We start from the raw sequence: 21,519 nt of genomic DNA on the forward strand, positions 1-21,519 counted from the left end.
TAATACTATTTTTTTCATCAATCCTTGATCTTTGACTTGAAGTATGGTAATTTTAATATGGCGCAAGGTAGGTAGGTAGATAAGGTGTTGTAATAATAACAAGCAGGTAGGTAAAACACGGCCATAATGATGGCGTGATTTACAGTGTAACTTTACTTTTCGAGCATATAATTCGAAGGACATGATTTGATTTCTTTTTGTAAGTATACCTAATATCTGAAATACTTCATGAAACTGACTGTATGTAATTTCAGTACGTATAAAGTATTTGCGTCTTAATAGTCCTCAAAGTCTGTAGAGCCTAGAATAGGTATAACTGTAAATTATTTTCGTATTTAGAATAAGGAAAACAATTTCATAATTAATGTGTAAGTAAATAACAAAACGTTCCTAAACGACACACCCCCTACTTCCGAGGTAGAGCTGACGTCATAGGGGCAGATCGCGGCTCGCGAAGACTCAGGTCAACTATATTAGTGACCGCACCATTTGAACGAGTTTCACAACACCGTTCGCGCGTCCGCGTTGCTATCGCTAACACACACCAAATATAAAATCAAAGTACATAATTATATTATAATTGATTCAAAGTTACCTCGTCTGAAAGGCTGTGATACCACCGATTAATTTATGGTATGTAAACAAAATTTAATTTTGTAAAAGTTCATAGAACCTGGGAGTTTGATAAACTTTATGATTTACGCGTTTTAATCTTAACATCTTTACCGATGATAGGAAGAAAAATGCCGGTTGAGAAAAAACAATTAAAAACTTTGTCTCGCTTGAGGAATTTCTGAATGAGTAGAGATACCTTTTTGTTGTATTTAATGTTTGTATGATCTATGTTTTTTGTGTGTATGTTCGTTTTGTGCAATAAAAAATTGTGTATTTGTATAGTATTGTACTTATTAAGTTGTGCTGGATTATTATATCAACAAAATTACTAAACTATTTATTATAACTACGACAGTGGCAAACTGATTGTTTATCTCTGTGTTAGTACGAGTACGCATACAAAGTACAGAAATAATATTACAGAGATTGTATCGATATGTACATTGATGTCCTAAAAATGTAACGACGCATGTATTGCCACAACATGATACATCAAAAATTGTCCAGTACAGCAGATTAAATGTATCGAGTCTGGCGAAAACATGAAATATGTATTATTCCGAAAAGAATCGAGTATAACGAACCGTTAGCACGATCCTGTTCGCGCGGTCTTAAAGGGATCGTAAATGTGATAAAAAAAGATTAAATACCTACATGTTTTAAGTCACGTCGGAGTGGTGTAAATTATGTGACAGGAAAAGTTACTATACTTATATTACAACTGTGAAATGGTAAAACGGTGCGAAGGAGTTTCAGATTATAATAACCATCGATTACCTCTCAAAGTGTAACAATTTAGTGCAAATGTTGGAGAAATTGTGTTGTTGGATGAAATTATAAATTCTACTGATAGTTCAACGTTCTGTTTAAACTTTTGAGCGCGCTGTAGGTAATTCAATAAATCTTTGACGTAATATAAAGCTTTGTAGTCAAAAAGCACGTTCAAAAGTAATATAAAAATTTAGTTATGTTTATTATACATCTTTAAAGATTAAATATATTATACTGGATGTTGATAAGTTAACTAAACGAAAAACCATTTACCATTAATAATAAATATTCCAGTCTTGTTCCGTTTAAGTTTAAATATGAAATATGAAGTCTTATACGTAGTTTTGGCGTTATTCAAAGATTTTTGATAGGAATTAAACACGTTACTATAGTACCTACATACATACATACATACATACATAAACTCACGCCCGTAATCCCTAATGGGGTGGGCAGAGCCACAAGTAATCAAAGACAACTTGCAGCCACTGTTGATACGAAGTCCAAAGATGGATATGATGAACCATATACTACTATATACTACTATAGTACGTACCTAACATATATTATATATCAACGGTAGACACTACTTATTCTATATTAATTAATGTTTATGTGAACCACATTAAGTGTTTGTAAAGACATGCTTAATTTAATTATAAGCAATAACTAGAACTAATTACAAACAAATGACGTGGGACATAATTTTTTTTAGATATACTTAAGTACCTACATATTTCTCATAATTAAAACACATAATGCCACGCGTTTAACGCGGTAAGCACCGGGTATTGTGTTATTTTTTTAAAATATTGAGTAGGTAATATTTCCACTTGGAGTAGATTCTATACAAAACACAGACACAGAGTAGAACTGAGAAAACAGAATAGGTCACGCCGGTAATCACAACCTGGAAAAAGTAATTTATTTTGAAGTATAATACGGAATTAACGTCATCATCAACATTTTGATAGATTTACTTGATGGAAATCCCCAATTAGTTGAAAAAGTCGATAGCTTTAATTGACCCAATCACTCTAATCACCACAAATCGAACAATTGACGAGAAATAGAGCCAAAAATAATTCTTCTTTGTGATCAATTATGTTTATTTGACTATATTTTATTACAAAATAACTGTATACCTATTTATGGGCACATATAGGTAGATCTCTATCTGTATCTGTTTAGAGGATTACATTGTATTGTACAGAACTGTAGTACTGCATATTATAATAGTTTACTGTCATGGTAGAATGTTGCGTCAAGACACATAGACAATTATTTATTTATCACATCTAGGTGAGATTGGGTATTTATAGTAAGTAATCATTAAATAATGTAGGTCAAGTCCAAGACTACTCGTCGATATCCTGTTTATTTATATCTAAATTTTTTTAGCGGGAAAATCCTTTTGTATGAAAAATCTAAACCGCTTAAGTTAGACGCTTGAAATTTGGCATGCAGGTACCTTAGTTAACTTTAAGCTTAGTTGCAACAGGATATTGCAAAATTCCCACGGAAACGGTAGTTAGCGGGAAGAAACATGTGTACTTATGAAAATATCGAAACCGCGTAAGATAGATACACGCCACGCGGACGAAGACGCGGGCATAAGCTAGTGTTTTATATTTTCTAAATCAGTCTCCAATTTGTATTATTAAGTGTGAGTTTGATTATGCGAATATTGATTTAAGTACTTTTTCAATTTATATCAGCAAAATGTAAGTTCTAATTTATACTACTAATGTTAAGGGTTTTCCCGCTAACATTTCACATTACGTGTTAACCTCTTTAGGGTTTAATAATGTAATTCAAATGTGATCCTCCCATATAATTAATTGATGACACATCACAATACAGGTATTAGTATCATAATTTAAATATAAATGTATGACGTCACAACACGTTAGCAAAGCCAACGACCTTTTGTTATATTATTTAACTTTAAAAATTCACTAATATTCGAGTATGTCGGTCTTATATCACAAGTTTTAGTATTAAACTCTGTTAAATTTAATGATTTATCATTTTGTTTTTTAAATGATCATACACAATTTCATCTAATGGCAAGTTACAGTAGTTAATGCCATCTGCGGCAAATCTACAATAAGTCACGTCAAAAAAAAAAAAGGTGAAACACGCTTACCTGGTATTACGCGCTTAAATGTTGACTTGAACATTATTTACATTATAACGTCTGGAGTAATGAACTTCAAAAAGATGATTAGCGATTACGGAAGTATGGTACAGGGTGCCCATTACGTGAACTCATTACACAATGAACACAAAAACACGAATCTTTATGGTGCCTTGTAAAATTGAGTTTTATAAAGGTACTTACCGTTTCTAATCATTAGAAAGTATCTGAGAAAAACAGTCGCGCCTCATTAGATATTCGGTGTGCTTTACATTGTGACGGATTTTAAAAAAATATTAGGATTCATTATTATCTACGCAAAACAATCAATTTCGCATAGTGACAGTAGCTGACCCTTACCTTTATATAAGTCAAAGCCCAAAGAAAGCGAAAATAATGTGACTATTTTATAGTAATCATTAAATACACAACATGGTTACTTATTTACTAAGCATGGCTGTGACAATCTAATTCGCTACGCGCTTTTTAAATCAAGATTTATTAATTCTTTTGACGAAGAATCTCCTCCTTCCTCCAGCTAATAAAGTTGGTGAAACCGAAGATAGGTATATTAATAGGTACCTACTACAAAAAAGAAATTGGACGACAGGTCTGTGTGGATATATCTGAGCGACGGTTTGGATTTTTGGATGGCATTCATGATACGAATAACTTAAAACATAAAATAAAGAAATGCATACAGAAAAGTTCACCACACCCCCAATAATTGATCAAATTTTAAGTCATAATGACTTTACTTTGGAAATATAAGAATTTTGTGTTGAAAAATGTGACTTTTCATTTTGTCAAAAATGTTAAAACGGTTAGTTGTTTGACCTTAGGCTCGCATAAACGAGTATTTTTATACAAGTTATCCTCTTCGATTTCAAAATAAGTATTTAATAAAAAAACAATACTTACAAGAACAAAAACAACTGTGTAGATTAGACATAATTTCATACTAATAAATGCTGGATGCGGGCAGCGCAGGACCGATCGTCGTGGAGATCCTTGGGGGAGGCCTATGCCCAGCAGTGGGCGTCATACGGCTGATGATGAAATGCTTAATCATGCTTAGGTATAACATAACATAAACAGCCCAAATACGTCCCACTGCTGGGCACATGCCTCCCCTCAATGTACCGGGGGGGTGGGGGGGTGGGGGGGGGGGGTATGGAGCATACTCCACCACGCTGCTGCACTGCAGGTTGGTGGAGCATGCTTAGGTATACGTGAGAATATTTATTTTGCGAAATAAAATCATTGGCGATTGTAAGATTTGCAAACAAAAAAATAAATAAAACGAAAAGACGATAGTCTTTTCTTACAGTTAATTTTAAATGTACAACATAATAATATCCATTATAACCCACTAGTTTTTAAATAAGTACATTTTTTATTTAAATTGTGTAAGCACAATTTTTAGAAAATATCGCGTTTTTAGTGTTTATTTGAAAAAGAGAAAAGATGGGAATATCGATTTAAAACGAAGCTGTTTTTAAACACGTTACCTGCATGGATAACCTTTGATTTTTAAATGTATTGTTTTATATTATTTGAGCCATAACCATAGAATAAGGAATAATATTACGCCATAATGTAGAAGTCGGATCACGTAATGTGATGGACTTATTGTGGATCAGAGGCCGGTAACCTGTTAATAAGGATACGGGCGCGCGTGTGTTTATTTAGGAATGTAAGATTTTTATCAAGATGTCGCTAATTTTATTATACTCGCTTTTTTATCATTCATGATTATATTTTTGTCTCACAAGAAGATGAGTAATTATCATTATGACTAATCAAAGGGATAATACAGGGGATCCTATCAGAGCTCTTGCAACACAATGGATGGACAATAATTAAAGTTTAGTTTCCGTCATTGCATAGAGTTAGTACTTACAAGTAGAAAAGGGCGTACTTATACGAGTCCTCTACTATCAGTCATCTAGTCATCTTGTGGTTTTAATGAAAGAAACCTGTTATTCAAGTTTATCTAGTATAAATTGTGTGGTAATAGAGGCATCAATTTTTTTATCGCACAAATTGACATTTGTATTAATAAAAATCTGTGGTGTCTGGTTGAGAGTGAACTGTGGAATTGATTTATCTGTACTTTAATTACGTTATTTATCAGTTTTGGGGCCGATCATGCGCATTAACCTCTAATTTTAGAACTGTTTTAGGATGATACAAATAGTGCCTTATTTTAGGTACTTAAATATCTGTATTCTATGGTGTAGGTATGGTGTATTACTTAGAATGGGAAAAATATACCGAATAAAAATAATTTATGAATGTAATCATCATTATTGACATCTTATTTAGAAATCGAACCGAAACCGCTTGACCTTAGACTGTCAAGAGACGCTTTAAATCCGGACATCTAATTTTCTAAGGTTAATTATGCGTTTTTTTATAACCTAATGGAATAGACTTGAAAACTGTTGCACAGAGTTTCATTGCTTCATGTTGCAATTGTGGTGCCTTCGGAATCAGTGGGCGGTATTCAAAGTAGTTTTAGCGCGTCGCTTAGTGCGTTCAAGTCTCCACGAAATTTAATATTTTCGGGCAAAATGTACTCTTATAAGAGTTATAGGTCTTCGTACAAGTTATGTGAAAAGTGGTCGGATGATAATGTGCATTTGAAAATGTTGAAGGATAAAGAGGATTATCGGTACGGAATGAGTTATTACGGTATGTAAGAGTTTTAGTAATAGATGTTTGTACAACATAGTATTAAATTTTATTTAAGATTAGTTGCGTGGTTTCATAATAAAGCTTGAAAGTGTATTTCGGCAATAAGTACAATGCGGAATTAAAGTACCTATATTTACCTATCTGTAGATAGATATTAAGTGTATGGTGTACTGCGGAAAACGTAGTTTACAGTATTCTATCAGTTTGTCTACCTCGGTATCCAAATACGTGGTATGGATGGTACACCGTACATAATAAGCGTAGCGTGATGAAAGGAATCCCATTGTACTAGTTTGTTTCCGGGATATTTCGATGCAACTACCAACAAAATAATACCCTGAAATAGTACATATATCATATATATACTTACTTTATATAGATAAAATACTTTATTGATCACAAAGTATAGTGGTGTAGCATATCGGCTCTACTAATAATGGTACACGATTTACTGTCGCTACTTTACTACAGCGTCAGTTTCACGGAAAAGCGGGTTTCTTATTTTCCATCTTATCTATGTCGTTTCTACTTACGTTTTGCGTGGCAGTTCTTTTATCAGTTTTTCTGTCTTCAGTAATACAAAAACTAATGGCAGACAATGCCGATAATGAAATACGTTGCGGAATCACTCAGGGCTTTGGAAATCGCAATTTAACTTCCTCTATATTCCCTCGAATTTCCAGACACTATAGTTAAAGAATGGGGGTTGGATGTTAAAAGGGCTTCGGTCAGGACCTTAAAACGTATATGCAAATACGTATAATATTTATACAGGATGTTAGTGACATCGTACTACTGAATACTGAGGGGTGATTCAGGCCATGATTCTGAGTCAATCAATTCAATTCTATTGATCAATTGAATTTTTTTTCGCAAAATTCAAGACTTTTTTGTGTTTAAAAAATATTTTTAATTACATATTTACTTTTGCAGTGAAAAATTCTACCTGATATTAACTCAAAGTAATGAGCTGAATCATCCCCAACAGTTTTTGTTATGATGTCACTTACACTCCGTACAAGTACTTACAAGTACACATGGGTGTTAGTGACATGACACCGTAACGAATACTGAGGGGGACGATTCAGACCATGATTCTAAGTTGATAGCAAGTGGAATCCTCTCGGAAAACACATGAAAATATTTGTGTATTTTTAAATTATTTTCAGTTCCCTTCTTTTGCAACGGAAAAATCTGCTTGATATCAACTCTGAATCATGGTCTGAAATAACCATTAAAGTTTTTTGTTACGATGTCACTAACACCCTGTATATATTTTGCGTCTTCCCATTGGTAGGTTCATGAGGTAACGGTGTGAGTTTATGTATGTAATACGTACATAGTTTTAATATTTATTTACCATTGAAAATTACATTAGACACGTATTCACCAATACTCGTTATGAAAGTCGGGGTAGTTGGAGTACAGACCCAAGATTTACTTGGATGCGTATTGTAAAAGACACATACTTACTCATACTTTAAATATGCACTGAACATGGGTTAAAAATACAAGCCTATTGCCTGTAATTTATCCATCACATTAAGTTTATTTTTCTACCTGCAATAGGTCTGATTTAGGCAGCTAAATATTCACTTGTGTTTCGTATCATCCCTGATCGTTTATGGAACGCTTATTAGACGAAAAAATCGTATAAAAACGAAAACAACGTGTGTTTATTAGATTTTCTTCTGATTTAATCACTTATCAGTCATATCATAGGTATGTTTGATACAAGGTCAAGTTTGAGGTCAAGGATTACTCGTACATTGTCAGTTTGTGGTGTACGGTAGTAAAAACTTGATATTTTGATTTTTATTACCTGTTATGTAAACTAACAACGTCAAAATATCCTGATTTTTGGAGGGCAATAATATACTTATTTATACGTTATTGTCACTAAGATGTGTGTAGTGTGTTTGTTATTGTGGTAGTAAATACCATTGATTCAACACGCATACATTTTTTTTCACGTAACTTATTGTACGTTTGCCTCAAATGGCCGGACAAATTTACTAACACCAACTTTGTACAAATTCCTTATGGCTGTAAAATAGGTTTGGTAAGTACACAAGTTTTTTTTGTCCCGTTTTGATATGTTTTTTGTTATGAACGTTTTTTTCTCTAATTTCCTTTAAGCTTTAATTTATAATAGTTCTCAGCAGTCGATATACATTAGTAATAACCATTAGATAATATTGAATGCCTAATAATGCATTTATAATAAATTATATATAAGAAAGGCGTGGTAGCCTACTTGGAAGAACGTTCACACAGTAAGTGTGCACCTTCGAATACATCACAACCATTGATATTCGAATTCATGTTCAGGTCATAAATGATAATCATGTGCTCAACGGTGAAGGAAAACATCGTAAAAAACCCACACGTCTCAGAAATGCATTTTGGATACTTGTAAGTGAATAGGGGGTAAACATGGCGACATCGAAGCAATTCAACTAAGAAAGCAAAATTGCAATTTGACATTTGCGTATATAAAATTAAGTGCGCAATGCAAACAAATGTCAAATAGCAATATTGCTTTCTTAGACATTTGCGCATATAAAAGTGGGCAATGCAAATAACTGTCAAATAGCAATATTGCTTTCTTAGATGAATTACTTCGATATGGCCATTTTAACCCTCCAGATCTGTCAAATCTACAGGTTAGGTAACCGAAAATCCGTGAAAAAAACGCTAGGGAGATAAATGATTTATATGAGATACATACTGAATGCATCTTCTCTATTCACACCACAACACGTGTCTTTTTGAATAGTTACACAACATAAACAGCTTGGTTCACAACGTGCGTAATGATTGAATGAATCGAATACAAAAAGTCGTGCAAATGTAGTAAACAAACATTAGGTACAATGAAGAAAAGGTTTTGTTATCATGACAATACAATTACCATCATTGTGATGGATTACTAAAGAATTGTATGTAATAACTTGTTGTTATCGAGATGCCCCTCGATTGCCTAGCAGACCTTGATACAAGTCCAAGGTGTATTCTAGGGCTACTAGGTAGTGATTACGTCAATGTATATCGCCAATCAAACAACTTTGTATTTATTTCCTGCATTTTAGTTTAGTTTTATTTTGCATTGCCGTTTTAGATTTCTAATTATTCTAGAATTCATTTATAAGTGATTCACTTTTCTGTGAGACTTCTCTGGTACAACAATTCGAGTGAAAATCCCCAGCGCTCCTTACTTCGTGGCTAACTTTGCAAACTGACGTATCTGCATTTTTTTGCTAAAGTAATTTGTGGCTTATTGACAAAATAGCAAAAGGTGCTATTAGAATTCGGCAAAAAATTCAAATACGTCAGTTAGCGATTAGTGACGATTTGACGTGCCAATGTCGTTAGCGGCAAATCTAAAATAAATCACGTAAAAAACACCTTTTCATTTATTTTCATTATATTATTCTGGCTAGCAATAAATGCCATATATATATATATATGGCTTCATATCAGGTTACCAACCAGGCTTATGTGTTGAGTAAAATACAATACCAATATATATATATATATGTATATATATTATTGTATTTTTCATAAGCCTGGTTGGTAACCTGACACCATCCAACCAAGTTTGTAAGCAAATTGTATTCTGATGATTTGCGGCTCCGCTCCGCCCTGAAGTACAGGCGGATATTCAACACCTACTTTTCACTGTATAGATTTTTAATTGATCTGAAGGGCCAAGGGTAAGGCCAGAAGTAAACTATCTACTTACTGCAATTTAAAGGTTTTACGGTAATCTTCTTCGGCTACGCGAACGAGAACTAAGCGTATCGCTCCGGATGTTCGCGTTACACGCTGGCCGGTTGAATGGAGTCGAGTAACGGGGAATCCTTATTTTGATGAGCCAACATACATAAACTCACGCCTATTTCCCACCGGGGTAAGCGGAGACTATAGAATTCCATTTGCTTCGATCCTGACACACTTCACTTCTTTTCATTGATTTTTTTTTCACATCTTTTTGATGAGCCAAAATTCTGTTAATCCCCTGCAATATAAAAACTGTTTCATTTACTTACCTAGCTTCGATCATATATTAGGGATCGAAGGTGACTATGTACCTATTATTATAACAAAGCTTCGGATGGCTCGAATAATAGTAGTTAATTACTTGGCCGGACAATAGGGAGCGCTGAGGTGCATATTTACATAACTGTAAATAAATATTTTAAAATAATTACTTCTTCCTTTTACGTTTGTTTTTATGATAATTATTTTAGTAAATTATGATTATTGCATTCGTATACCATTGCTCTCTCTGTACCTATATTATTACAATGTAGTTTGAAAAATACTTATTTGATTTCATAAAATATGTTTGTTTGTTCATAAAAAATAATGTATTTTCAATTCGTGCATATTTTGAAATGGAAATAAAGTATAAACTCATGTTTAGATACGTATCTTTTTATAGCACGTACTGATTTTTTTTTCGATGGAATATTACCATGTTGGGTATAACATGTAAGTAACAATAGTTAATCTATATCATACGGTCTAAGCAACAAAATACTTAAATAAGTACGGTATATTTTGCGGCTAGTCATTTTTAACTCTCTCAACTTCACTATTAATCGTAATTGTGTTTTTACATTGCATTTATTTGCACCTAGTACATATTCAATACATTCCTAATTTCAAATAGCGATAATGCCCCTATAAATATGACATAGAGTTATTAGAATATGAGGTGTAAAATTCCTCTTAAAACAATTTTAAATACTTTAGTGTACTGTGAGTTTATGTTTGCACTAAAATCGGAATACTTAGAAGAATGACCAAGATGAACAAATACTCCTATAAGTATTTGTAAATAAACGTGAGGCGTGATGATGAACAGGATATGGAATTAGTTACGAACGAACACGCAGACCGTCTGCACGCGTACTGTTTTCAAAATTTTTGTACTTTTTAAATTAAAAAAAAATCATTTTACAAAGTTTTGTAGAGCTAAGTCGAGTAGGTATAAAAAGTAATAAGGGCGCTTACATCCCAACAACGTCGTCGTCGACACCATCGTCAGTGGTCTGTAAGCGCCCTTAGTGGGATGGATTCATAATCATCAACTTTTATTGAAATTCTGCTAATATTTACAAGTAGGTTCGCAAGTAGGTACTAATAATCGTCTAAAGAATTAATTCTATGTATTCGTAACGGTTCAAAGTAGTCCAAGCGACATTTTTCGTTGTATAGTAGGTAAAACTATGCCAATATGTGCCAATGTCGGTAGTGAGGCGTACAACTTCATTTTAGGATATATAATTACTTACAACTTCACTAGTTGGCGACTGCAGACTTGTACGAAATATCCAAATCAATTTTATGTTTGTGACCGTTTCTAAAGCCGCAACATTTGATTGCGTTCGTTTTTTACCATTCCGCGTTCCGGGGGTTTGAGCATGTTAAACGATATTTAAATTTGTTTACCATTTTTGTGTTTATACAAGCTAGTACGTAATATTCACTTAATGATTATTTATTATGATCTTTAAATGTTATCTTCCTTTATTTATTTGACTTTATAAATAGAAACCAACATACTACAAACAATTGTATTATGAATAGAAACCAACTTACATGTAAAACATTGCATCACGTCTGTATCCCCGAAGGGGTAGGTAGAGATGTAGTATATACCACATCCCGGACACTTCATACAAACAACCTCGTTTTACACAGACACCACACCTTGACGTTATCGTACACGCACATATGTGTTTGTGACATCTGATGCCATACCATTCAAGTCTAAACCGTGTTCGAGGGGAGGGGGGGATGAAGTAAACCTAGCTCAGACGCTGGTGGGGAGCGGTGAGTTGCCGTTCTATACGATTCCTTATTCTATGGTATATACACCCACTCCTCACCACATACGAAACTATAAAATAGTTATTAGTAGAGAGGAGATAGATACGATGTAATGTTTCTAAGAAAATTTAACCTTCGACGGTAATGTGGTCCCATTCCCAGCGGATTCTTTAGGTTTTGAATGTTTACAACGGTACTATGCTCTTGCGCCGTAAATATTTAGAGCAAAATTCGAGGCATGCCACCGTTATCAATATAAGCTGAGCTTTGAAATCTGACGCTGATTCTTGTCTCTGCCCCTGCGTACATAGCGCTTCTGTGTGAATTATTGTACTAAAATATCAAAGAACTGAGGTTGTTCAACTGTGTAAATCTGATATGTGGACTCTATAGCTGTGGTACTCAAGTGATTTTTATAAGATGATTCCGGTGGATGAACCTCCTGTCGGGTTCTGTGGTCCGCTGCTAAGTCAATATGGTAATACCCATTTGAGTGTTAATTTTATATATTGTGCGTAATTGGAGATGCAATTTGTTGTGTTTTAAGCAGGAAAATCTATTATTTACGATGCCTCTGTCATGCCAAGAATTCAACTCAACTCAGGTTCCAGATAATAACCACGTGGTTGGGATTGAGTTCAACGTTTCACTTTCTGAGGATGAGGCAGCAAATAAAGCTGCAACAAATAATCTCAGCTTTTCTCCAGTGTTTGTAACATTGTTTTTATAAGAAATAAAAAAAAGAAAAAATAAGCTTTGTTCAAAAACAACTTCTCTTTTTACAGATCCAGCACTACTAGACTTCTTCAAACAAGAGATGTCGTTTGGAATCGAGAGGTTCTTCTTATTGTCGTACTGTCTGGCGTGCTGCTGGCCAGGTCTTGGAGCCAGGAGTAACTTCAGAGTGGTGCGACAATGGGCAGAATTGGAGTTCGCTTTCCCGAGCGAAGCAGCCAGACGGAATGCCCTGGAAAGGCGGTACTTTGTACCCGGGAATTCGGTGCCCATAGACGTCGACGTACAACATAGACAAGGTATGCAATCACATGAATAAAATATTATTAGTTAATATTATTTCTAATAACTGTTAACTCCCGTTCGAAAACCAAGGAATGAGAATCTAATACATGACAGGTATTGTTCCTACATACATATGTCATGTCATGTATTAGATTACAGGCGTGAATCCCTAATGGGCTGGGCAGAGCCACAAGTAATCAAAGAGAACTTGCAGCCACTGCTTCTATGCTGTTCTGGGAGCAAATAAAAAACATAAAACACGTTCATCTGTTTCTGTTCCCGGGCATGTCGTAAAATCCGACTGAGTGATTGTGTCCTCTAATATGATGGACTAATGTTATGGGCGATAGGCTGATCCCTTATCACAGTTATCACCATAAGGTTCATCATATCCATCTTAGGACTTCGTATCAATAGTGGCTGCAAGTGATTGTTCCTTTACAAATGTAATAATAATAATAGGCGAGCGCTAGCTAATACTACATAGGTACTAACCTAACATAACCTAACAAAAAAAAAATATCATCCTTAATCGTTACTAATGTATGATAATAAATATATAGATTTGCATGTTTATCATCGTTATTAATAAATTAATTATTGTCATAGAGAATGGATTTGCTTCTTCAAACTGGTTGGTATGATACTCGTGCTATATGTTGGTCGCAATGTCATTTACTATTATTTTACGCATCAAGAATGCTAATGAGTATACCTGTTTTATTATAACATTGTGTAGAAGTCAAGTTTGAAGTGGCTTTAGAATGTATTCATTTTAACATAATTTGAATTTATTTTATGTGTGTACTTTCTTGACTTTGGAACAACGTTATAAATAGGTATACTGTGAATGCTCTACGTACATTAGCTTCATGTAGGCGCTGAAAACATTAGTTGAACATAAAACATTAAGTACCTGAACATACCTTGCCCAAAATTAGTTAATATCTGTAAAATAGACGGTTGAGTTCCAGATTGAGATAAGAGTTCCTTTCAATTGCCTTCTTCTACGCGGTATTTGAGTAATAAGTATAATGTATAATTTACTTGGTAGGTACATTACTTACTTTTCAACCAACGGATGTCCCAAACGTTCAATGAACTAGGTACTTACCTACATTTTTTTTTACAAACATGTTGACTCAAAGTACCTAATCAATGTTTATGGAGTGCGAAGTCGTAAAAACTAGTGTCATTAAAATAACAATGGCGTTTTTAAAAAAAAAAAACATAGAATTTACGGAAATGACATGCGACTTGTGGTTTCGTGTCATCTTGCAATAGAGGTTATGGTTGGTTATACCTTTAAGGCAATGTTCCCTCCTATTGCAACAATTTTCTTAGACGATATAAATACGATGCGGTTTGTAACAGACCTTGCAATTAAAATGGCAGCGCCAATTTATAAGACGATAATGCCTACATTATCGTAATACCTTATAGGAGATCTTTCTTTGTTTTTACCCTTCGGTGGCGAAGCAAAAAGGAGGGATATGTGTTTGACCGCTATGTATACTATATGCATGTATGTATGTGTATGCGCGTCTGTTCCAACTTTTCTCTAAACCACATGTCAGAATTTACCAAATGAGGTGTCACCAGACCAAGAGACAAATGAGGTGTCCTTTCATTTGATACCCAACACAACACCGTTTCTTTTTTTTTCGTCTTGTTAATGTCCATTGAATTTAACGTGACGTCATAGCCTATATCCACCGGACAATCAATAATTACGTCGCATTGATAACATGACTGCTCAGCTTGCTTAAACTTGTGTCTTATATATAAGCACGTTATCTTAATAAATAAGAACCAAAATATAATTGAAATTGAAAATTAAAAACTAGATTTTTTGAGAAATATACTTATTCTTTTGTTTCGTACTTTTTAGGGCGTGATTTTTCCGTAGTTTGGTTTTAGTTTTTAACATCATCATCATCACCAGCCCATTAACGTCCCCACTGCTGGGGCACGGGCCTTCCCTATGGATGGATAGGGAGATCGGGCCTTAAACCATGACGCGGGCCCAGTGCGGATTGATGGTTATTAACGACTACTAATGCAGCCGGGACCAACGGCTTAACGTGCCTTCCGAAGCACGGAGGAGCTCGCGATGAAACCTTTTTTTTATTTTGTGGTCACCGATCCTATGACCGGCCTTTGCGAAAGTTGCTTAACTCCAACAATCGCAGACCGAGCGCGTTAACCGCTGCGCCACCGAGCTCCTCAAGTTTTCGACAGTTGTCCTCGAGATTTTAACATTACTTATATATTTTTTTCTAAGCTACACATAGGTACGATCATAATTTTCTGAGGATTGATGGTAGATGCATATCATATAAACGTTTTTATCACGTTATATATCCATAAACAATGTAATATCCGTAATTAATTGCGTTAATTACCTATACATAACTCAATGATTAACCCACCTGCCACCATGATACTGGGTTCTGGTGACTGACAATAAATTAAACAGATATTCGTCCATGGTATCAAATAATTACTGCCTGGAATTGAAACCTGGACCTAAGATAGAGAAGTAACAGCTTTGGAACCGAGTCTATAAACAGACGTTTGTGAGGCACTCGACAAATGCCATTTAGCACGCGATAAAGTACATCCGATAACAGTTTATTGAATGCAAGTTACTTGCGATTGTTCAACATTGTCTTCCATTTTAAGAATTAATTTGTCAAATTAGTGTTATGATTTATATCCTTTTGTCCAAAGAAGTAGTGAATGCCATCTAAGGAAAATCTGGAAAAAGTCTCTTCAATAAGAGTTTGTGGCAATCGTAATGTACTCGTCAATAATAACTAGGTTTAAAAGTTATTACTTATTATTATCATGAACTAAGGTTTGTTACACACCAAGTTGTAGGTTGGTAGTTAGTAGTAGTAGGATCCGGTGACAGCTAACATTTTAAGATTAGCCCAGCTGACGTCATCCCACCATGCTTTGCCATTTTGTAAAACATAAATTACCCACGATCAATGTTTTTATATTTACTTTGCAAGGAAATTTTCAAATTTTAGTAAAAGATTTACTTACTTAAACCTACACCGTTCGTTCGATAACTTTACACTTTGACTCTAGCATGGAGAGGTTGATGACAGCAACTATATTTACTTACTTAATTTTAAACGTACAATTGCAGAAAGACTATTTTATTTTGTATATGATATTTAACAGTACTTGTCCACAGTCGTTTTTGCTTGATTAAAAACTTGGTTCAAAATTTATAATGCCTTTGCGACACCAGAATTTCTCGCCGTCATGTATGTGAATGTGTTCATTATTTTTTTATTACAATATTTTAATTGTTTACCCCTCAGGAGCGTTCCAGTCCCGGATATTCATAACGATCCCCCGGTTCGACGAGGGCCGGCCAGTGACCCTAGGTACGGTGGACGAGCAGGGCCGTGTCTCTGCATACCCTGATTACTCCTGGCATGACAACCAGGGGCAGAACTGTGATGGACTTACGTCTGTCTTCCGTATCGCTGTGAGTATACAAAACAATTACTATATTACTAAAGGATATAAAGGTAGTTATTACATATATAGATATTCGATGATTCAAGGATTCCCGTTATATACCTACAGTATATTAGTAACATCGTAACGAATACTGAAGGGGATGATTCAGCTCATTTTACTGAGTTAATTTTCATCGCATACTTATATATAGAATTGCAAATAATAATAATTAAAAAAACATAAGTTTTGCGACGGAAAATTCCACTTGATATTAACTCAGAATCATGGCCTGAATCATCCCTCAAAATTTTCGTTACGATGTCACTAACACTCTATATATTGCGGGAATCCTTGCGAATGCGATCGTTATTATTATTTCCAAAGCAACACCTGACTTTAAGTTACAATATCGTAAGTAGTAGTTACAAGATTTTGGACACTCGCCCGAAAGGACGAGCAAAAAAGTCGTTAGGAAAATATTTTTTATTGTTGGTTCTCTGCATGATTTCAAGACTCAACAACTTTATTGCCATTACACTATTTAAGTATAGAGGACATTATTACATAAGAATCATTAATTTTAAAACCCAAAATCTCAGAATAAATAAACCATACCTAAATCTTGGAAAACCTGTTAGAAATACCTACTATGTTATCAAGCAAAGGTACTATTCAAGCCTTTGATTCAAGCTAATAGAGTCAGTTTGAGTACTAATTACAATATATTACTTATTCCATGTTTTGAGGTAGGTACTTCCCACTGGTAAAGGTATTGGGATCCTACCAATAGTCATACATAATCATCACTATTAAATATAGTATCAAGTACCTATCTACTCAGCCTGTATCTACCCACTGCTGGGTATAGGCCTCCTCTCTTTCACGCCATCCTTTCCGATCCTGTGCAAGTCCATTGCTTACCGTCAAGTACCTAATAATTGAATTAAAAAATTAAATGGGAAATTTCCAGATAGACGAATGCAACCGTCTATGGGTGATGGACACGGGCAAGATCGGCGACCACCAGTGGTGCCCGCCGCAGCTGTTGGCTTTCAACCTGATGAACGACATGCTCGTCTTCCGACACCGCTTCAACCAGTCCATCTACACCAGCACCTCGCTCTTCGTCACACCGGTCAGTTTGTACCTACTTATGTGCATGAAAAAAGAATTTGGATTATGATTTGAAATACGAATGACCCCCAAATTGTATTTAGCCAGAACGTTAACATTTTGGTAATGAAGGACGTGGACACCGTTACAATTTTATTGATATGAGAGTCATTGACATCAGTCATTGATATAAAAAATAAATAATAAAAAAAGTTTATCGTGATATTTTAAATGACATGACATAATATAACAGTATGACACAGGAATCAGGACATCATATCGCGTGTAGACGTTGTGTGAAAATGAAAATGTAAAATGAATAGTGAAGAATCGTTATACTTACCACTCAGATTTCTGTTTTATGTATACTAGCTGTCAGTTAAGTATTTACCTACTAAAAATCACAAGCCTCTCCTAAATATTCAATTGTTGTCTTATCCAAGTACTCAAGTGTCTAAATATATAGGTACTTCGTGCAGTTGCTGCTAAAATACTTATCCAGGTTTATTAAGGCCATGTTAGGCAATCCGCACCGTTGTGAAAAACTGGTATAAGTACTATAAAAAAGCTATGTTGGCGTAAAAATTAATTTAATTTAATAAATAAATAAATGTATTACAAAAAAGTCGTCAAATAACTAACTTAAAATTACTTAACCTAGAACTCACTCCGTGTCAAACTTGGCCCAAGAGTGCCCATGCGGCGTAAAATAATAATATGAGTAAGTATTATAATTAAAACCCATAATAACGGGTTCTTACCGCGTTTAAGTAGGGATATGAATATCGGGAGTCTCGTATCCCTACTTTAAACGCGGTAAGAACCCGTTATTATGTGTTTTAATTATGATAATAACCACGTAAACTTAAAACAATGTATAATATGAGTATTATTTTTTCTTTCAAAAATAATGTTTATCTTTTCAAATTGCAGGTGGTGGATGTCCGTCCGCAGAGCCCGGGCGACTGCTACGACACGTTCGTGTACGTGGCAGACGTGGCCGGCTACGGCCTCGTGGTCGTGGACGTAGCGCGCTCGCGCTCCTGGCGCGTCACGCATCGCCTCTTCTTCCCCTTCCCCAGCCGCGGCACCTTTACTATCGATGGTATGTAATGTTAGACAGAAAATAATCGATCTAATCTCGACTGACACTTCACTATGCTAATGTACGTCAAAACACTAGCTTACGTACTTTAACAGATCTAATTCTTACCGCGAATCCGAGCTATTGAAAAATGACATATTTATTGAAATACTAATTGTACTGAACTGAGGGGCTAAAATGGCCACATCGATGCAATTCCTCTAAAAAACCAATATTGCTATTTGACATTTGCTTTTTTATTGCTTTTTTAGATGAATTGCTTCGATGTGGCCATTTTAACTCCTCTGGTCGTATCTGGTCATCGAATAGTTAATATCTGTCTATCTAGCATTCCTCTACCAAAACTACTCAAGGCTAACGATATTAAAACACGAACGATGGTTGAACACGTGCTAAACACCAGTTGTGTGATAAAAATTCTAAGCCATAGTGATTTTTTGAATCTCTACACTATTTTGCGGTTTAACTGAACCGCAATCATTGCGGTAGGTTTCTATCGAATCCAATCAATCTCTCGCAAAGTCTACCTCGTTTTCGATTGATGTATCTATCTACTGTGTACCATCTACGTAGGTATATCATTAAGCTATTTTGTTATTTTGCTGTTGCTGCATCTAGCTACCAAACTATACGAATTTTACAGCTGCTTTGCTAGTTATAAATAAATGTTAACACTTTATAAACTGTTACTCGTACCTACGAGTTTTCGTCTTGCAAGTGACTTATGATAATCAGTAGATTCGATATTTGCAAAATTCCAGTTTAAAACCGGAATCACAGGTGTTAGACTGGTTTCTTTGATAAAAAGTGAACACGAGTCAGAACAATTTAAAAATATAGGTGCAATTATATTTAAATACTTCTTAATATTGCCAAAAGCAAGATGAGAAAAATCAGGTCCACAGTATACCTACGGCAATTTCGATATTTTTTTATACTTTACGGGCTCTTGCCCTTTTTTGTAAGTAATGTATTTCTTCTTTAGCAGGGCCATCTCTAGCGGTGTTATTTCCTTCTGTCTCTACTCATAGCTAATATTTTTTCTCACCACGTCCGTCTGTAAATTCATCGAAGTCTTCCTCGACTTCTCTTCTATCTTTCCTTCCATGTCATTTTTAATACATGCGTCGTGTCTTAAAGAGCCAAGGTGTTCTCTTCTCTCTTCGATAACTTTTCATACGTCGTTTTTCCTACTACTACTTCTTTATTAGTTATAAGTTGTGTGAAATTTATTCTTTCATTCTCCTCGAGCAATTTGAATGCTTCCGGTCTATTTTTTGTTTATATTGATAGGAAATTAACTATAAAGTGAATTTGTCTCCAGGCGAGAGTTTCGATCTAATGGACGGCGTGCTGGGTATGTCTCTCTCCCCGCTGCGGCGCGGTAAGGACCGCTACCTGTACTTCCACGCGCTGGCCTCCACCACCGAGAACGTCGTCCGCACAGCCGTACTCAGAAACGACTCCTTCATCGACAACATTAATGCTGACCCCAGATCTATTAATGTAAGTTGTGTAAAGTTGATTCAATGTTGGAGTGGGAGAAAAAGGAAAATATAATACGTGTTTAAGGAAAGCCTGCGGGTTCGCTTATTGTGTTCCAGCAGGAGTGTAAGGTATAAGCTATTTTACCTCCTAAAAACTAATTTCACGATTTGCAGGTGTTCCCCGAAGAGCGTCCGACGCAGGCAGCAGCCGAAGCAATGGATAGAAATGGCATCATGTACTTCGGGCTCATGGAGCCGCCCAGCATCTGGTGCTGGAACTCTGCCACCGAGTACTCCCCGCGCAATTTCCACCGCATCGCCATGGACAGAGAAACACTGCAGTTCGCCAGCGGCGTCAAAATCATCAACAACTTGAAAGGAGAACAGGAACTGTGGGTCCTCACCTCAAGTTTCCAGAGAGTTATGACTGGATCCTTGACTTCCGATAGAGTGAACTTCAGAATACACGCAGAGAAGATCCCTATCGTACTGGCAAATTCTCCCTGTCTGGTGCCCCCAAAGGATCACAACCATGGCTACCATGCGAATCTTATAGCTCCGGTGAAGCACAGTGGTTTGAGTTACAGGTATGGGGCTGTATCGTCTCTCTAGAGATACGCGCCCTAGCTGACTACATGTTCAGTCACCTCATGTGGTAACACCAGCCATATTGTTCTATTATTTTAGGTATTTAATTAAATTATTCTAATTATAACATATTAAGTTAATAAGAATGACTTTTATTTATTCCGTGTACAAAACAATGATTTACTTTGTCTTAACTGTAGGATAATAAATAAGACATAATTATCACTGCAGTTTTTCCTAGTCCCTTACATAGACAATGGTGCAAATTCCTGCAGACGCCATCTAATTTTATTTTAAGTTACACCTGTCATTTTCTTATCCGTTGAAAAAGAAAGGGACGGGTAATCGACAGCCATAAAATTTATGGATTACACGTCAATTTTAAGCAGAAATCTAAATCAACCGTCTAAAAATTTAACATCGGCCAATAACCCGACAGAATTAAGTAGACAGCACGTCAAACGGACTGCAACCAGCGAGATACCTATTTTATTCGCACGGGTTATTCATTCATTTTAAAATTAACTTGTTGACAATCATCCGTCCCTTTCCTTTTCGGCGGATAAGAACATGACGGGTATAATTTAAAATGTCTGCAGGAATCGGGGTCATTATACTAACAAGACTTAGACTTTGAGAAATAGATCTCGAGGTAT

The 21,519-nt window shown here is 35.3% G+C and overlaps 1 protein-coding gene across 4 annotated transcripts; it reads left to right on the top strand.

The window, feature by feature from the left end:
• The first annotated feature begins 475 nt into the window (after window positions 1-475).
• On the top strand, window positions 476-21,009 carry LOC126368820 (protein yellow-like). 4 transcript variants are annotated; one of them, XM_050012981.1, is made up of 8 exons: window positions 11,253-11,284; window positions 12,379-12,545; window positions 12,853-13,101; window positions 16,426-16,595; window positions 17,541-17,705; window positions 18,617-18,788; window positions 20,113-20,294; window positions 20,450-21,009. In XM_050012981.1, exons 2-8 carry the CDS (start codon window positions 12,488-12,490, stop codon window positions 20,885-20,887), a joined length of 1,434 nt encoding a protein of 477 aa, XP_049868938.1. In that variant the 5' UTR covers window positions 11,253-11,284; window positions 12,379-12,487; the 3' UTR covers window positions 20,888-21,009. The 4 variants fall into 4 exon arrangements, with proteins under 4 accessions (XP_049868939.1, XP_049868938.1, XP_049868940.1 ...); XM_050012982.1 differs by lacking the exons at window positions 11,253-11,284; window positions 12,379-12,545 and adding an exon at window positions 476-633; XM_050012983.1 differs by lacking the exon at window positions 12,379-12,545 and having other exon boundaries at window positions 11,261-11,284.
• Window positions 21,010-21,519: the final 510 nt, after the last annotated feature.

This window comes from Pectinophora gossypiella, chromosome 8 (genome assembly GCF_024362695.1).
Source record: "Pectinophora gossypiella chromosome 8, ilPecGoss1.1, whole genome shotgun sequence".
NCBI classification, from domain to species: Eukaryota; Metazoa; Arthropoda; class Insecta; order Lepidoptera; family Gelechiidae; genus Pectinophora; species Pectinophora gossypiella.